The following is a 19073-nucleotide window of genomic DNA, read 5'->3' as shown; positions in this document are numbered from 1 at the left end:
AAAAAATATAATATATATTATATTTTATTCTGTTCTGTTCTATTGTTTTTCTAGTCTATGCTTTTCTATTATTTTCTATTCTAATCTTTTCTATTCAAATTCATTCTATACAAAATTCGAATTTGAAACTTTTAAAATAGAATAGAAAGGAAAAGAAAAGAATACCATAGAAAAACAATAGAACAGAATAGAATAAAAAATAATATATATATATATATATATATATATATATATATATATATATATATATATATATATATATATATTATATTTTATTCTATTTTTCTATTCTTATTTTATTCTATTCTGTTCTATTGTTTTTCTAGTCTATTCTTTTCTATTATTTTCTATTCTAATCTTTTCTATTCAAATTGAAATTCATTCTATACAAAATTTGAATTTCAGAAGCCACCTTCCGAAATTCGAATTTCGTATAGAATGAATTCAAATTTGAGTAGAAAAGTTTAGAATAGAATAGAAAAGAATAGCATAGAAAAATGAAGGAACAGAATAGAAAAAAATATAATATATATACTATATTTTATTCTATTTTGTTCTATTATTTTTCTAGTCTATTCTTTTCTATTATTTTCTATTCTAATCTTTTCTATTTAAAACATAAAAAAAAAAAAAAAATATATATATATATATATATATATATATATATATATATATATATATATATATATTATATAATATAAAATATTTTTTCTATTCTGTTTTGAATAGAAAAGAATAGACTAGAAAAACAATAGAACAGAATAGAAAAAAATATAGTATATATATTATATTTTATTCTATTCTGTTCTATTGTTTTTCTATGCTATTCTGTTCTGTTTATGCTATTGTTCAATCTTTTCTGTTCAAATTTGATTTCAGTCTACATGAAATTCGAATTTCGGAAGATGTTTTATATATATATATATATATATATATATATAAATATATAATATATATATAATATTTTTTTCTATTCTGTTCCATTAATTTTCTATGCTATTCTTTTCTATCCTATTCTAAACTTTTCTACTCGAATTTGAATTCATTCTATACGAATTTCAAATTTCGGAAGATGGCTTCTGAAATTCGAATTCCGTATATAATGGATTTGAATTTGAATAGAAAACATTAGAATAGAAAATAATAGGACAGAATAGCCTAGAAAAACAATAGAACAGAATAGAATAAAATATAATATAAATATTATATTTTATTCTATTCTGTTCTATTGTTTTCTATGCTATTCTGTCCTATTATTTTCTATTATATTCTAATCTTTTCTATTCAAATTTGATTTCAGTCTACATGAAATTCGAATTTCGGAAGATGTTATGTATATAGATCTATAGCTATATATAGATCTATGTATATATATAGATATAGATCTATATATATATATATATATGATTTTTCTATTCTGTTCCATTGTTTTTCTAATTATTTTCGAATCTAATCTTTTTCTATTTGAATTCAAATTTATACTATACGAAATTCGAATTTTGGAAGATGTATATATAATATTTTTTCTATGCTGGTCTATTTCCATTTTTTTCTATTTTATTCTAATCTTTTCCATTTGAATGTGAATTCATTCTTCATTCTATACGAAATTCGAATTTCGGAAAATGGTTATATAGAAATAGAATGAAATTAAATTCTAATAGAAAAGACTAGAATAGAAAAAACAATAGAACAGAATAGAAAAAAAATATTATATATATATATATATATATATATATATATATATATATATATATATATATATATATATATATATATATATATATATATATATATATATAATATATATTTTCTATTCAAATTCATTCTGTGCCAAATTCCAATTTCGGTAGATGGTTAGATAGATATATATATATATATCTATCTAACCATCCAGCGAAATTGGAATTTGGCACAGAATGAATTTGAATAGAAAATATTAGAATAGAATATATTATATATTTTTTTTCTATTCTGTTCTATTGTTTTTCTATGCTATTCTTTTCTATTATTTTCTATTCTATTCAAATCCACTTTAATTCTATACAAATTTCGAATTTCGCAAAATGGTTATATATAGTTTACTTTTTCAAATTCAGTCAAATTTTTTCGAATGCGGTAGAATTTATTTGAATTTGATAGGTTTTTTTTTTTTGGAATGCAGTAGAATTTTTTTATAATCTGATAGTTTTTTTCGAATGTGGTTGAATTTTTTTGAATACGGGCGAATTTTTCGAATTTGAATACCAAAAAAATGAATCCTGAAAACGAATGTAATGAATGCCACAAATTTAACTAAACGAATTTAGTTAAATAACGAAACAAAACAAAACTAAACAAATTTTTTCACCCTGCACATGTCTACATTTGCTGATCGCCGCCAGTACTAGTAAAAACAATAAAAAACATAAAAAGGTCCATAAACCTATCCCCTGGATTTAGATGCTATAACTTTTGTGCAAACCAATCAAAAAACGCTTTTTGGGATTTTTTTTTACCAAAAATATGTAGCAGAATACAAATTGGCCTAAAATGATAAAGAAACTTGATTTTTTTACATTTTGTTTTATTGGATGTGTTTTAAAGTAAAGTAAAAAATATAGTTTTTTTTCTAAATTGACGGTCTTTTTTTGTTTTTTGTTTTTAACGCAAAAATAAGAAACCACAGAGGTGATCAAATACCACCAAAAGAAAGCTCTATTTGTGGGAAAAAAGGACATTGATTTTATTTGGATACAGCGCAATTGTCAGTTAAAATAACGCAATGCTGTATAGCAAAAAAATGGCCTGGTCAGGAAAGGGGAGAAGTGTTTAAAGAGTCCATTAGATTTGGTAAGAGTTCTACCATACACAAGGTGGTGGAGCACTAAAGGTTGTTGTGGTGTCTGAAATAACAACAGATGTATATAGATCAAGACTTTGCATAGATTATTTAATTATTTGGGACATCTTGTGTTATTCTGATGTCTTTGGGATTATTCATTTTGTTTGTGCACTTGCTCAAGGACTCACTTTTATTTTCACTTATGTCACTCTATGTATATTGTTTGTTTCTTTAGCGCATCACTTTTTGATTTACATTTGTTACACAATTCATATTGATTGTTGTGCCAGCTGCTCATAAGGCCTCTTATGCCATGTACACATGACCAGACTTTTCAGCAGAAAAGGTCCGACGGAATCATTCGGTCGGACATTCCAATCATGTGTGGGCTTCATCAGGCCTTTTCTGTCGAAAATTCAGACGGACATAGAAATAGAACATGTTTCAAATCTTTCCGACGGACTCAATTCCTATCGAAAAAACATTAGTCTGTATGCTAGTCCAACGGCCCGAAAATGACGCAAGGGCAGCTATTGGCTACTGGCTTTTGAACTTCCTTTTCTAGTCCAGTCGTACGTCATCACGTTCAAAAGGATCGGACTTTGGTGGGATCGTGTGTAGGCAAGTCCGTTTCGGCGGAACTCCGTCGAAAAGTCCTTCGGAGTTCATTCCAACTGAAAGACCGGTTGTATATACACGGCACAGGCCATACCTCCCAACTTTTTGAGATGGGAATGAGGGACACCTATCAGCAAAAGTATGCAGGCATAGGACACACCCCTTGCCATGCCCCCTTAAAGGAGAATTGTATGAAAAAAACAAGATTGGTTAAACCCACAAGAGCTTTTTTTTACCACTACTATTCCTTCATATTGGCTTTTGGAATAAAAAAAATCAGCAATTTAGAAATCAGATGAAAGGTTTAGCGCTGGAAAATACTTTTTAGTAGATAAAAAGTGCATTTTATATACAACTATATAGATCAGACCAAAATGAGGGACAAATGAGGAGGCAAGAGGGAGAGATCGACATTGCTCCAAATCAGGGACAGTTGGGAGCTATGTCTTAGCACCATTTCTTTCAAATGTTTATTACATTATAATGGCCTACTTACCTGAATGTAGGTCCCATAGCAGCAGATTTCATTCCAAGTGAGGAAACAATGCAGCACCCCAAGACCAACAGAAGGGCTGCCAGACTATTTAGCATGTTTAGGAGTCCGAGACATGGGACCACATCATGGGAGAGGCTGAACCCAGACGGAACTACTCTTGGCAGAGGTAGGGAGATCACTTCTTTTTTTTCACAGGTGCATAAGGTATGAAGAAAAAAGCAGAATACCGAGGGGTGTTGAGGTCTTTCTTTTATGCTATTTACTGGTCTTGAGGGAGAAGCTAGAGGGGGATCTCTATCAAAGGTATGCTGCCATGGTGGCACCAGGAAATACATTTATCATTCTTATCACATCTGATATGGAATACATACCTAAACTTGTTACTTTGGAGTTGGTAACCTCTTGACTTGACTTCTCTATGATACCCTCCAGATGAACAGGCGTGGTCAGCTCTTGTGATTCGGAAGCATTACTTTCTGGTAAATTTGCCTTTTGAGACTTCTCGACATCAAGCCTTGGTTTTTTGTGTCCTGTGGAAAGCAAAGGAAGTAAAAAAAAAATGGTCCAAAACTATTGTACAGAGTTACAATTGCACTCACATTGCACATCATTATCCTGACACATAAATAAATTATGTATAATCACCTACAATTGCTCCTGTTGATGTTCTATGATTTCTGACAATATATAAACTACAATATGCTGGGTACATGCAATTAAAAAAAATCCCATGTGTCATGTATGCGGTCTCTGACAATCCCATGCGCCATGTGCTGTCTCTGAACATCTCTTGTGCCATGTGTGATCTCTGAACATCTATATCTCTTATGCCATGTGTGTGATCTCTGACCATCTCTTGTGCCATGTGTGCGATCTCTGACCATCTCTTGTGCTATGTGTGCGATCTCTGACCATCTCTTGTGCCATGTGTGCGATCTCTGACCATCTCTTGTGCCATGTGTGCGATCTCTGACCATCTCTTGTGCCATGTGTGCGATCTCTGACCATCTCTAGTATCATGTGTGCGATCTCTGAACATCTCTTGTGTCATGTGTGCGTTCTCTGAACATCTCTTCTCTTGTGCCATGTGTGCAATCTCTGACCATCTCTTGTGCCATGTGTGCGATCTCTGACCTTCTCTTTTGCCATGTGTGATCTCTAACCTTCTCTTGTGCCATGTGTGATCTCTGACCATCTCTTGTGCCATGTGTGCGGTCTCTGACCTTCTCTTGTGCCATGTGTGATCTCTGACCTTCTCTTTTGCCATGTGTGATCTCTGACCAGCTCTTGTGCTATGTGTGTGTGATCTCTGACCATCTCTTGTGCCATGTGTGTGATCTCTGACCATCTCTTGTGCCATGTGTGCGATCTCTGACCATCTCTTGTGCCATGTGTGTGATCTCTGACCATCTCTTGTGCCATGTGTGTGATCTCTGACCATCTCTTGTATCATGTGTGCGATCTCTGAACATCTCTTGTGTCATGTGTGCGTTCTCTGAACATCTCTTCTCTTGTGCCATGTGTGCGATCTCTGACCATCTCTTGTGCCATGTGTGCAATCTCAGACCTTTTCGTTTGCCATGTGTGATCTCTGACCTTCTCTTTTGCCATGTGTGATCTCTGACCATCTCTTGTGCCATGTGTGCGGTCTCTGACCTTCTCTTGTGCCATGTGTGATCTCTGACCTTCTCTTTTGCCATGTGTGATCTCTGACCATCTCTTGTGCCATGTGTGCGGTCTCTGACCATCTCTTGAGCCATGTGTGTGATCTCTGACCATCTCTTGTGCCAGGTCTGCGATCTCTGAACACCTCTTGTGTCATGTGTGTGATCTCTGACCATCTCTTGTGCCATGTGTGCGATCTCTGACCTTCTCTTGTGCCATGTGTGATCTCTGACCTTCTCTTGTGCCATGTGTGATCTCTGACCTTCTCTTGTGCCATGTGTGATCTCTGACCATCTCTTGTGCCAGGTGTGTGATCTCTGAACATCTCTTGTGCCATGTGTGATCTCTGACCATCTCTTGTGCCATGTGTGCGGTCTCTGACCATCTCTTGTGCCATGTGTGTGATCTCTGACCATCTCTTGTGCCATGTGTGCGATCTCTGAACATCTCCTGTGCCAGGTGTGCGATCTCTGTAGATTGTGATGTACGGGGGAGCTCTATGGACTCTTGTGTAAGGAGGGGGCTGTGGGGACCAGAGACTCCCTTACATCAGAGTTTCTCTTTACTCTTTACAGAAAGGAAACTAATGTATTAAAATATCCTGACAAGTGGATAGCAAAATAGGGACCAAACACCACGAGTAGGAAAATCCTTTCCCCTAATTGTGACAGTGAATGATAATGAGCAAATAATTCACCTTCCTCTTCCTTCTGTTTCTGGCTCAGGGGGTTGTCCTCGTGCATAATTAGGATTTCATCAGTTTGTTTGGATGTCTTGTCTTCCTGGAGCACCGCTTCCACCTGCAGAGAGTGAACAATGGCAAAAATTGATTGTAAAATGTTTTAGATATTGGATGACTGGATCTAAGGGTAATGCTGGCCATACACTATACGAAAAACTGGCCGAAATTCAGTCATTTAGCCAGTTTGTTCGTTTTTCGGCCAGTTAATGGGCACAAAATCGATAATTATTGGGATGTTTTTGAGCCGAAAAAACGAAGGACAAGTTTGTAAATTTTCTGCCGAACGAACGATAAATTGAAAGGTTAATGTGTTTCCCCGTTCGAACTGTTTGCACTATGTCTATGTAAAAAAACAAACAAAAAATAGATTAATTTATGTCCACTGAATGATTTATCTGTCATTACATGATGGCACTATCGTTTGCTCTCATGGCCCCGAATGTCCGTTTTTCGAAAATGGGTTTGGCTGATTTTTCGTAGAGTGTATGGCCAGGATTAGACAGGGGCACTGTCAAACATTTTTTTGTTTGTTTTCGCTTTCGTTTCATTTGTTTTTTTGTTTTTTTCGTAAATTCGAAAATTAAAAAAAATTGTAAATTCGTAATTTCAAAACTTCGTAAATTCGTAAATTTGAAAAATTGAAAATTTGGGATTTTTACATTCCTTGTGACAGCAATAAAAGTGATCACTTTTTTTTTTTTTAGTGAAAATGTAAAAAAATAAAAATAAATAAAATAAGTAAGAAAAAAAACATTTTTTAAAGCGCCCCCATCACTGCGAGCTCACGCAGCAAAGAGAATGCATGCGTAAGTCACGCCCGCATATGTAAACGGTGTCAAAATCACACATGTGAGGTATCGCCGCGATCGTCAGAGTGAGAGCAATAATTTCAGCATTAGACCTCCTCTGTAACTCTAACCTGGTAACCATTATTTTTTTTTTTAAGCGCCACCTATGGAGATTTTTAGGTACCGTAGTTTGTTGCCATTCCACAAGTGAGCGCAATTTCAAAGCATGACATGTTGGGTATCTATTTACTTGGCGTAACATCATCTTTCACATTATACAAAAAAATTGAGATAACTCTAGTGTTTAGTTTTTTTTTTTAATTCATGAAAGTGTCTTTTTTCCTAAAAAAAAATGCGTTTGAAAGACTGCTGTGCATATACAGTGTGACATAAAATATTGCAACAACCGCCTTTTTTTTTCTTTTTTAATTTCTTTATTGAGAAAAGCCATAAAGGTGGTGTACAGTAACTCGATATACAAATACAGTTGGTGGTTGACATCAAGATTAAGGGGGTAGGAATTTCAGTACTAAAAGTAAACTAAGAAGTGTAGCACTGGCTCCCAAAGGAGAGAGCATAGAAGAGAGGAAAAATAAAATAAAAATACTGTAAAAGGAGGGAAGAGTGGGTGAGGGGGAGGGAGAAGGGAGGGAAGGAAGGAGAAAGGAGATGAAATATGAGTAGGTTAATGCTCAGTGTTATGAGGAGTAGTTACATAATAAGCCTGTCAGTAGACAAACCCAAGTGGCTCAGTTCGTTCCAGGTAATAGGTCGTCATAGGTGATACCTCATAAATTGGTCAAGTACAAGGCAGAGTCCTATGATTCAGTAGCCAGAATTGCCAGTGGCAATAGAATTTATCAAGAGTCAGCTGTGCCTTTTCAAAGATAAATTCCATTGTTAGGTGGTCATTGAGGATATCAATGGTGTCTTGGAGAGTGTGTGGGCAAATCTGTTTCCAGTGCCGGACAATAGATAACCGGGCAGCAATAAGTATTTGTGTAATGATGGGGTGGAATTTGGAGGGCCATTCAGAGAGGCCTAGTCCGATGAGAACCACTTGTGGGGAAAACTCAATGTTAATGTTAGTAACACTCAATGTTAATGTTAGTAACATCATGTATAAGTGTGGAAATTAGGGATGAGCTTCGTGTTCGAGTCGAACCCATGTTCGAATCGAACATCGGCTGTTCGATCGTTCGTCGAATTGCGAACGATATGGGCCGTTCGCGCCAAATTCGTGTGGCGCGTCACGGCCCATAATTCACTGCGGCATCGCAGTGCATTGCTTGCTGATGATTGGCCAAGCATGCACTATGACCCGCATGCTTGGCCAATCACAGCGCCGCCTTAACAGAGAGCCGTAATTGGCCAAAGCCAAGGAGGCTTTGGGCAATTATGGCTCAGGGGATTTAGTACACGCCCCACACTATATAAGGCCGCCTGCACGGCGGCCCTGTGCAGTGTGTCCCCGGTGTGCTGAGAAATAGAGAGAGAGAGAGACAGTGTCATTTCATTTGAGTTAGCTAGATTAGGCAGGACAGTCAGTCAGTTAGCTGCACTTAAAGTGTATTGTCTATATATATGCATCCCAGGTGTTGCATTTATATATATACACTGTATTCAGTTTAGCTAGATCCGTTCCTGTTATCTTCTAGACTATTTACATTTAGTGCAGTGCGTCCTGCTCACAGTGTTCAGCTAGATCCGTTCCTGTTCTCTTCTTACTGACAGGCAGGCTTGTCTTGTTACAGTATATAAAGCTACCTGAAGAAAATTACTGGTGTTCTTTTGATCCTATTAGTACCACAGTCAGGCATCTAGACTATTTACATTTAGTGCAGAGCGTCCTGCTCACAGTGTTCTGCTAAACCTACAAGTTAGTGGGGTGCATCCTGCTCACAGTGTTCAGCTAGATCCGTTTCTGTTATCTTCTTACTGACAGGCAGGCTTGTCTTGTTACAGTAAATACAGCTACCTGAAGAAAATTGCTTGTGTTCTTTTGATCCTATTAGTACCACAGTCAGGCAGCTAGACTATTTACAGTTAGTGCAGTGCGTCCTGCTCACAGTGTTCTGCTAAACCTACAAGTTAGTGGGGTGCGTCCTGCTCACAGTGTTCAGCTAAACCTACAAGTTAGTGGGGTGCGTCCACCTCACAGTGTTCAGCTAAACCTACAAGCTAGTGGGGTGCGTCCTGCTCACAGGCAGGCTTGTCTTGTTACAGTAAATACAGCTACCTGAAGAAAATTGCTGGTGTTCTTTTGATCCTATTAGTACCACAGTCAGGCAGCTAGACTATTTACAGTTAGTGCAGTGCGTCCTGCTCACAGTGTTCTGCTAAACCTACAAGTTAGTGGGGTGCGTCCTGCTCACAGTGTTCAGCTAAACCTACAAGTTAGTGGGGTGCGTCCACCTCACAGTGTTCAGCTAAACCTACAAGCTAGTGGGGTGCGTCCTGCTCACAGTGTTCAGCTAGATCCGTTTCTGTTATCTTCTTACTGACAGGCAGGCTTGTCTTGTTACAGTAAATACAGCTACCTGAAGAAAATTGCTGGTGTTCTTTTGATCCTATTAGTACCACAGTCAGGCAACTAGACTATTTACAGTTAGTGCAGTGCGTCCTGCTCACAGTGTTCTGATAAACCTACAAGTTAGTGGGGTGCGTCCTGCTCACAGTGTTCAGCTAAACCTACAAGTTAGTGGGGTGCGTCCACCTCACAGTGTTCAGCTAAACCTACAAGCTAGTGGGGTGCGTCCTGCTCACAGTGTTCAGCTAGATCCGTTTCTGTTATCTTCTTACTGACAGGCAGGCTTGTCTTGTTACAGTAAATACAGCTACCTGAAGAAAATTGCTGGTGTTCTTTTGATCCTATTAGTACCACAGTCAGGCAGCTAGACTATTTACAGTTAGTGCAGTGCGTCCTGCTCACAGTGTTCTGCTAAACCTACAAGTTAGTGGGGTGCGTCCTGCTCACAGTGTTCAGCTAAACCTACAAGTTAGTGGGGTGCGTCCACCTCACAGTGTTCAGCTAAACCTACAAGCTAGTGGGGTGCGTCCTGCTCACAGTGTTCAGCTAGATCCGTTTCTGTTATCTTCTTTCTGACAGGCAGGTTTGTCTTGTTACAGTAAATACAGCTACCTGAAGAAAATTGCTGGTGTTCTTTTGATCCTATTAGTACCACAGTCAGGCAGCTAGACTATTTACAGTTAGTGCAGTGCATCCTGCTCACAGTGTTCTGCTAAACCTACAAGTTAGTGGGGTGCGTCCTGCTCACAGTGTTCAGCTAAACCTACAAGTTAGTGGGGTGCGTCCACCTCACAGTGTTCAGCTAAACCTACAAGCTAGTGGGGTGCGTCCTGCTCACAGTGTTCAGCTAGATCCATTTCTGTTATCTTCTTACTGACAGGCAGGCTTGTCTTGTTACAGTAAAAACAGCTACCTGAAGAAAATTGCTGGTGTTCTTTTGATCCTATTAGTACCACAGTCAGGCAGCTAGACTATTTATAGTTAGTGCAGTGCGTCCTGCTCACAGTGTTCTGCTAAACCTACAAGTTAGTGGGGTGCATCCTGCTCACAGTGTTCAGCTAGATCCGTTTCTGTTATCTTCTTACTGACAGGCAGGCTTGTCTTGTTACAGTAAATAGAGCTACCTGAAGAAAATTGCTTGTGTTCTTTTGATCCTATTAGTACCACAGTCAGGCAGCTAGACTATTTACAGTTAGTGCAGTGCGTCCTGCTCACAGTGTTCTGCTAAACCTACAAGTTAGTGGGGTGCGTCCTGCTCACAGTGTTCAGCTAAACCTACAAGTTAGTGGGGTGCGTCCACCTCACAGTGTTCAGCTAAACCTACAAGCTAGTGGGGTGCGTCCTGCTCACAGTGTTCAGCTAGATCCGTTTCTGTTATCTTCTTACTGACAGGCAGGCTTGTCTTCTTACAGTAAATACAGCTACCTGAAGAAAATTGCTGGTGTTCTTTTGATCCTATTAGTACCACAGTCAGGCAGCTAGACTATTTACAGTTAGTGCAGTGCATCCTGCTCACAGTGTTCTGCTAAACCTACAAGTTAGTGGGGTGCATCCTGCTCACAGTGTTCAGCTAGATCCGTTTCTGTTATCTTCTTACTGACAGGCAGGCTTGTCTTGTTACAGTAAATACAGCTACCTGAAGAAAATTGCTTGTGTTCTTTTGATCCTATTAGTACCACAGTCAGGCAGCTAGACTATTTACAGTTAGTGCAGTGCGTCCTGCTCACAGTGTTCTGCTAAACCTACAAGTTAGTGGGGTGCGTCCTGCTCACAGTGTTCAGCTAAACCTACAAGTTAGTGGGGTGCGTCCACCTCACAGTGTTCAGCTAAACCTACAAGCTAGTGGGGTGCGTCCTGCTCACAGGCAGGCTTGTCTTGTTACAGTAAATACAGCTACCTGAAGAAAATTGCTGGTGTTCTTTTGATCCTATTAGTACCACAGTCAGGCAGCTAGACTATTTACAGTTAGTGCAGTGCGTCCTGCTCACAGTGTTCTGCTAAACCTACAAGTTAGTGGGGTGCGTCCTGCTCACAGTGTTCAGCTAAACCTACAAGTTAGTGGGGTGCGTCCACCTCACAGTGTTCAGCTAAACCTACAAGCTAGTGGGGTGCGTCCTGCTCACAGTGTTCAGCTAGATCCGTTTCTGTTATCTTCTTACTGACAGGCAGGCTTGTCTTGTTACAGTAAATACAGCTACCTGAAGAAAATTGCTGGTGTTCTTTTGATCCTATTAGTACCACAGTCAGGCAGCTAGACTATTTACAGTTAGTGCAGTGCGTCCTGCTCACAGTGTTCTGCTAAACCTACAAGTTAGTGGGGTGCGTCCTGCTCACAGTGTTCAGCTAAACCTACAAGTTAGTGGGGTGCGTCCACCTCACAGTGTTCAGCTAAACCTACAAGCTAGTGGGGTGCGTCCTGCTCACAGTGTTCAGCTAGATCCGTTTCTGTTATCTTCTTTCTGACAGGCAGGCTTGTCTTGTTACAGTAAATACAGCTACCTGAAGAAAATTGCTGGTGTTCTTTTGATCCTATTAGTACCACAGTCAGGCAGCTAGACTATTTACAGTTAGTACAGTGCATCCTGCTCACAGTGTTCTGCTAAACCTACAAGTTAGTGGGGTGCGTCCTGCTCACAGTGTTCAGCTAAACCTACAAGTTAGTGGGGTGCGTCCACCTCACAGTGTTCAGCTAAACCTACAAGCTAGTGGGGTGCGTCCTGCTCACAGTGTTCAGCTAGATCCGTTTCTGTTATCTTCTTACTGACAGGCAGGCTTGTCTTGTTACAGTAAATACAGCTACCTGAAGAAAATTGCTGGTGTTCTTTTGATCCTATTAGTACCACAGTCAGGCAGCTAGACTATTTACAGTTAGTGCAGTGCGTCCTGCTCACAGTGTTCTGCTAAACCTACAAGTTAGTGGGGTGCGTCCTGCTCACAGTGTTCAGCTAAACCTACAAGTTAGTGGGGTGCGTCCACCTCACAGTGTTCAGCTAAACCTACAAGCTAGTGGGGTGCGTCCTGCTCACAGTGTTCAGCTAGATCCGTTTCTGTTATCTTCTTACTGACAGGCAGGCTTGTCTTGTTACAGTAAAAACAGCTACCTGAAGAAAATTGCTGGTGTTCTTTTGATCCTATTAGTACCACAGTCAGGCAGCTAGACTATTTATAGTTAGTGCAGTGCGTCCTTGTCACAGTGTTCTGCTAAACCTACAAGTTAGTGGGGTGCGTCCTGCTCACAGTGTTCAGCTAAACCTACAAGCTAGTGGGGTGTGTCCTGCTCACAGTGTTCAGCTAGATCCGTTTCTGTTATCTTCTTACTGACAGGCAGGCTTGTCTTGTTACAGTAAAAACAGCTACCTGAAGAAAATTGCTGGTGTTCTTTTGATCCTATTAGTACCACAGTCAGGCAGCTAGACTATTTACAGTTAGTGCAGTGCGTCCTGCTCACAGTGTTCTGCTAAACCTACAAGTTAGTGGGGTGCATCCTGCTCACAGTGTTCAGCTAAACCTACAAGTTAGTGGGGTGCGTCCACCTTACAGTGTTCAGCTAAACCTACAAGCTAGTGGGGTGCGTCCTGCTCACAGTGTTCAGCTAGATCCGTTTCTGTTATCTTCTTACTGACAGGCAGGCTTGTCTTGTTACAGTAAATACACCTACCTGAAGAAAATTGCTGGTGTTCTTTTGATCCTATTAGTACCACAGTCAGGCAGCTAGACTATTTACAGTTAGTGCAGTGCGTCCTGCTCACAGTGTTCTGCTAAACCTACAAGTTAGTGGGGTGCGTCCTGCTCACAGTGTTCAGCTAAACCTACAAGTTAGTGGGGTGCGTCCACCTCACAGTGTTCAGCTAAACCTACAAGCTAGTGGGGTGCGTCCTGCTCACAGTGTTCAGCTAGATCCGTTTCTGTTATCTTCTTACTGACAGGCAGGCTTGTCTTGTTACAGTAAATACAGCTACCTGAAGAAAATTGCTGGTGTTCTTTTGATCCTATTAGTACCACAGTCAGGCAGCTAGACTATTTACAGTTAGTGCAGTGCGTCCTGTTCACAGTGTTCTGCTAAACCTACAAGTTAGTGGGGTGCGTCCTGCTCACAGTGTTCAGCTAAACCTACAAGTTAGTGGGGTGCGTCCACCTCACAGTGTTCAGCTAAACCTACAAGCTAGTGGGGTGCGTCCTGCTCACAGTGTTCAGCTAGATCCGTTTCTGTTATCTTCTTACTGACAGGCAGGCTTGTCTTGTTACAGTAAATACAGCTACCTGAAGAAAATTGCTGGTGTTCTTTTGATCCTATTAGTACCACAGTCAGGCAGCTAGACTATTTACAGTTAGTGCAGTGCGTCCTGCTCACAGTGTTCAGCTAAACCTACAAGTTAGTGGGGTGCGTCCACCTCACAGTGTTCAGCTAAAGCTACCTGTAGAAGGTTGGTGGTGTTCTCATACTACAGGCAGGCAGTTGATTTTGCTAGCTGCAGTATCAGTGCATATATATATATATATATATCTATATATATATATATATATATATATATAGATATATATATATATATAGATATATATAGATATATATATATCCCAGCTTAGTGCAGCTACAGGCCATTAGTATGTCTGGAAGGCCAAGAAGGAGAGGCAGACAGTCACAAGCCAATAAGAGAGGGCAAGCAGGCTCTGTGTCTAGTGCTGGTCATGGAGACGGTGCATCCTCATCAGCACGTGGCCATGGGACACGCTTGGCCTTTTTTTCGGCAGCCGGCCATGTTGAGCCGCAACATGCGGAAGACTTGGTCGAGTGGATGACCAAGCCGTCCTCATCCTCCTCATCCTCTCTCACCCATGCCCAGGGTACTTTGTCTGGCAAAGCAGCGGCCTCTTCCCTCGGCTCAATGTCATCAGTGACTCCTTCCCTAGCCCCACCATGTCCTCCTGAGGAGTCCCTCGAACTGTTTGACCACAGTGTTGGGTACATGCTCCAGGAGGATGCCCAGCGTTTGGAAGGCTCTGATGATGATACTGAGCTCGATGAAGGCAGTAACATGAGCACGGACAGAGGGGGTGCCCAAGAAGGACAGCAATCTGGCAGTCATGCTCCCCCTGCTGCAGCATACTGCCAGGTTTGCTCCAGTGATGAGGAGGGAGGGGATGATGAGGTCACTGACTCAACGTGGGTGCCTGATAGGAGAGAGGAGGAGGAGGAGGAGGCGGCACATCACCAATGAGGCAGGATGCCCTCCAGGGGCCAGCCTAAGGGCAGCACATTGACTGCATGACACCCCAAAGCTCCACATGTGCAGGGCGCTGCAGTCTCTGCGCGTTATTCAAAAAGTTCTTTGGTGTGGGCCTTTTTTGAGACGAGTGCATCAGATCGCACCGCTGCTATTTGCAACATATGTCTCAAGCGTATCTCGCGTGGCCAAAACATCTCCCGCTTGGGTACCACATGCTTGACCAGACATATGTTGACCTGCCATGCAGTTCGTTGGCAAGCATATCTAAAAGACCCACACCAAAGAACAAAGAGGACCTCTTCTTGCTCCTCATCATCTTAGATTTCCAACCCCACTAGACCTTCAGTCCTCTCTGAGACCTGCACTGAGAGGAATGAAGGTGTAGAATTAGGTGTGTCACAGCCAAGTACTTGTGGGCAATCTGATTTTGGTACACCGACGTCAGATTGTACCAGGCAAATTTCCCTGCCCCAGCTGCTGCACCGCCGAAAGAAGTTTGCTCCCAGCCATCCACATGCCCAGCGGTTGAATGCTAGCTTGGCAAAATTGCTAGCACTTCAACTGCTGCCTTTTCAGTTGGTAGACTCTGCCCCCTTCCGTGAGTTTGTGGAATGTGCGGTTCCTCAGTGGCAGGTACCCAAGCGCCACTTTTTCTCACGGAAGGCAATTCTGGCTCTCTACCAGCATGTGGAAGGCAATGTCCATGCCTCGCTGGACAGGGCGGTTAGTGGTAAGGTGCATATTACCGCTGACTCATGGTCCAGCAGGCATGGACAGGGACGTTACCTAAGTTTCACGGCGCATTGGGTGACTCTGCTGGCAGCTGGGAAGGATGCAGGACAAGGTGCAGTAGTGTTGGAGGTTGTTCCGCCACCACGCCTCCAAAATGCTGATTGTGACACACCTCTCTCCTCCACCCCCTCCTCTTCTTCTTCCTCCATGGCCTCTTCCTCGGAACCAGCGGTGCTCCGTAGTCGTTCAAGGGGCTACGCCAAAATATGCCATGCGGTGCTTGAGCTGGTGTGCTTGGGGGACAGGAGCCACACTGGGGCAGAGGTTCTGTCAGCTCTGCAGGGGCAGGTTCAGAGGTGGTTGACGCCACGCCAACTTAAGGCAGGAATGGTGGTTTGCGACAATGGCACCAACCTCCTCTCTGCCCTCCGACAGGGACAAATGACCCATGTGCCCTGTTTGGCTCACGTCCTTAACTTGGTGGTGCAGCGGTTCTTGGGCAGGTACCCGGGCTTACAGGATGTCCTGAGGCAGGCCAGGAAAGTCTGTGTGCATTTCCGCCGGTCATATAATGCCAGTGCTCGGCTGACGGACCTCCAAAAGGAGTTTAACCTGCCCAAGAACCGCCTAATCTGTGACATGCCCACCAGGTGGAACTCAACGTTGGCCATGCTGCAGCGGCTGCACACGCAGCAGAGGGCCATCAATGAGTACCTGTGCGACTATGGCACCAGGACAGGGTCATGGGAGCTTGGTTTTTTTTCCCCACGCCAGTGGGCCATGATCAGGGATTCATGCACTGTCCTGTCACCATTTGAGGAGGCCACGAGGATGGTGAGCAGTGACAGTGCATGCATCAGTGACACTGTCCCCCTTGTCCACCTGTTGGAGCACACGCTGCGTGGAATAATGGACAGGACACTTGAGGCAGAACAGAGGCAGGAAGAGGAGGATTTCCTTAGCTCTCAAGGCCCCCTTTATCCAGACAGTGTTCCTGCGTGCCCGCCGATCACACAGGAAGAGGACGAGGAGGAGGAGGAGGAAGATTGTGTCAGTATGGAGGTGGAGCCTGGCACTCAGCATCAGCAGCAGTCTTTAAGGGATCAGTCCCAAGAAACACATGGACTTGTACGTGGCTGGGAGGAGGTGGCTGCGGACCATGTCGTCCTTAGTGACCCAGAGGACTCCGGACCGAATGCCTCAGCAAACCTACGCTGCATGGCCTCCCTGATCCTGCAAAGCCTGCGTAAGGATCCTCGTATTCGTGGTATCAAGGAGAAGGACCAATACTGGCTGGCAACCCTCCTTGATCCACGTTACAAGGGTAAGGTTGCGGACCTTATCTTGCCATAGCAGAGGGAGCAGAGGATGAAACATCTTCGGGACGCCTTGCAGAAAGGTCTGTGCAACGCGTTCCCAGAGACTGGGAGGTTACAAACTCCTGTTTCTGGACAATGTGTTGCTGAGGCTTCGGTCAGTCAAAGAAGGAGCGGTGGAGAAGGTGGCCGTCTGACCGATGCGTTCAGACAATTTTTTGGTCCGCAGCCCCAAGGTATGATCGGTTCCAGCAACCATCGCCAGCGTCTGTTTTACATGGTGCAGGAATACCTAGGGGCAAGATCAGACTTGGACACCTTTCCCACCGAAAATCCTCTGGGTTACTGGGTCTTGAGGATGGATCACTGGCCAGAGCTTGCACAGTATGCAATTGAGCTACTGGCCTGTCCTGCATCCAGCGTTCTTTCGAAACGCACATTCAGTGCTGCTGGAGGCGTGGTAACCGATCACAGGGTGCATCTGTCCACTGACTCAGTCGATCGAGTGACCTTCATAAAAATGAATCAGTCTTGGATCACCACCAGCTACCAAGCACCTGATGCTGATGTAACCGAATAATTTTTTTTGAAATCTCAGATCCCTTCAAAGACTGCCTATGCTGATGTTGAGTGACTATCCCTGAGTAATTATCCTCTTCCTCCTCAATCATCACGCTGATAGCTTGTAAGAACATTTTTGGTTCTGGGCGCAACCACCAGTGCCTAAGGCACAATTTTTCAGCCCCTGTTTAACAGGGGCGTGTAATTACAATTTTTGATGTAATACTTTGCAGCAGGGCTCGTTCCTGCATTCCAACTAGAGTGTCTGTGAGGGGTTGCAGTGTTGTGGCACCAGCGCCTAAGGCCCATTTTTTCTGCCCCTGTTTTACAGGGGCGTGTAATTACAATTTTTGATGCAATACTTTGCAGCAGGGCTCATTCCTGCGTTCCAACTAGAGTGTCTGTGAGGGGTTGCAGTGTTGTGGCACCAGCACCAGTGCCTAAGGCCCAATTTTTCAGCCCTTGTTTAACAGGGGCGTGTAATTACAATTTTTGATGCAATACTTTGCAGCAGGGCTCATTCCTGCGTTCCTACTAGAGTGTCTGTGAGGGGTTGCGGTGTTGTGGCACCAGCACCAGTGCCTAAGGCCCATTTTTTCTGCCCCTGTTTAACAGGGGCATGTAATTACAATTTTTGATGCAATACTTTGCAGCAGGGCTCGTTCCTGCGTTCCAACTAGAGTGTCTGTGAGGGGTTGCAGTGTTGTGGCACCAGCACCAGTGCCTAAGGCCCAATTTTTCAGCCCTTGTTTAACAGGGGCGTGTAATTACAATTTTTGATGCAATACTTTGCAGCAGGGCTCATTCCTGCGTTCCTACTAGAGTGTCTGTGAGGGGTTGCGGTGTTGTGGCACCAGCACCAGTGCCTAAGGCCCATTTTTTCTGCCCCTGTTTAACAGGGGCATGTAATTACAATTTTTGATGCAATACTTTGCAGCAGGGCTCGTTCCCGCGTTCCAACTAGAGTGTCTGTGAGGGGTTGCAGTGTTGTGGCACCAGCACCAGTGCCTAAGGCCCAATTTTTCAGACCTTGTTTAACAGGGGCGTGTAATTACAATTTTTGATGCAATACTTGGCAGCAGGGCTCATTCCTGCATTCCAACTAGAGTGTCTGTGAGGGGTTGCAGTGTTGTGGCACCAGCACCAGTGCCTAAGGCCTAATTTTTCAGCTCCTGTTCAACAGGGGCATGTAATTACAATTCTTGATCTAATATTTCACAGCAGGGCCCTGTGAGGGCTTACAGTGTTGTGGCCACAGCAACACCTAAGGCCCAAATTTCTGCTGATTATATAGGGCAGGACCCTACTTTCAAACAACTAACTTACAAACGACTCCTACTTGCAAACGGAAGGAGACAACAGGAAGTGAGATGAAATCTACCCCTAGGAAGGGAAATTCTCTCCTGTAAGAGTTAATATGGGAAAAACATTTCTCCTTTCCACTGATGCTTTCCAATCCATTGGGACAAAAAGTGAGGTGAAATCTTCTGAAGAGGAGAAAAGACAGCAAAACAAATGTCACAGGGTGATAACCTTTCCCTATGTTTTCCAAAAAGCTTAAAAAAGATTTTTTGGC

The 19073-nt window shown here is 42.5% G+C and overlaps 1 protein-coding gene across 1 annotated transcript in view; it reads right to left on the bottom strand.

Moving 5' to 3' along the window:
• The window catches only part of LOC141148307 (guanylate-binding protein 7-like), a 94491-nt gene that overhangs the window by 26668 nt on the left and 48750 nt on the right, over positions 1 to 19073 (bottom strand). Inside the window, exons 8-9 of the mRNA XM_073635611.1 lie at positions 6301 to 6403; positions 4310 to 4468 (exon numbers count right to left, since the gene is read on the bottom strand). Coding sequence (XP_073491712.1) covers positions 4310 to 4468; positions 6301 to 6403 — 262 coding nt within the window. The remainder of the gene's footprint in view (positions 1 to 4309; positions 4469 to 6300; positions 6404 to 19073) is intronic.

The sequence above is a fragment of the Aquarana catesbeiana genome, linkage group LG06, assembly GCF_042186555.1.
Source record: "Aquarana catesbeiana isolate 2022-GZ linkage group LG06, ASM4218655v1, whole genome shotgun sequence".
Lineage (NCBI taxonomy): Eukaryota > Metazoa > Chordata > Amphibia > Anura > Ranidae > Aquarana > Aquarana catesbeiana.
Note: the sequence above shows the minus strand (reverse complement) of the source record. Positions and strands in the feature narration are given on the sequence as shown.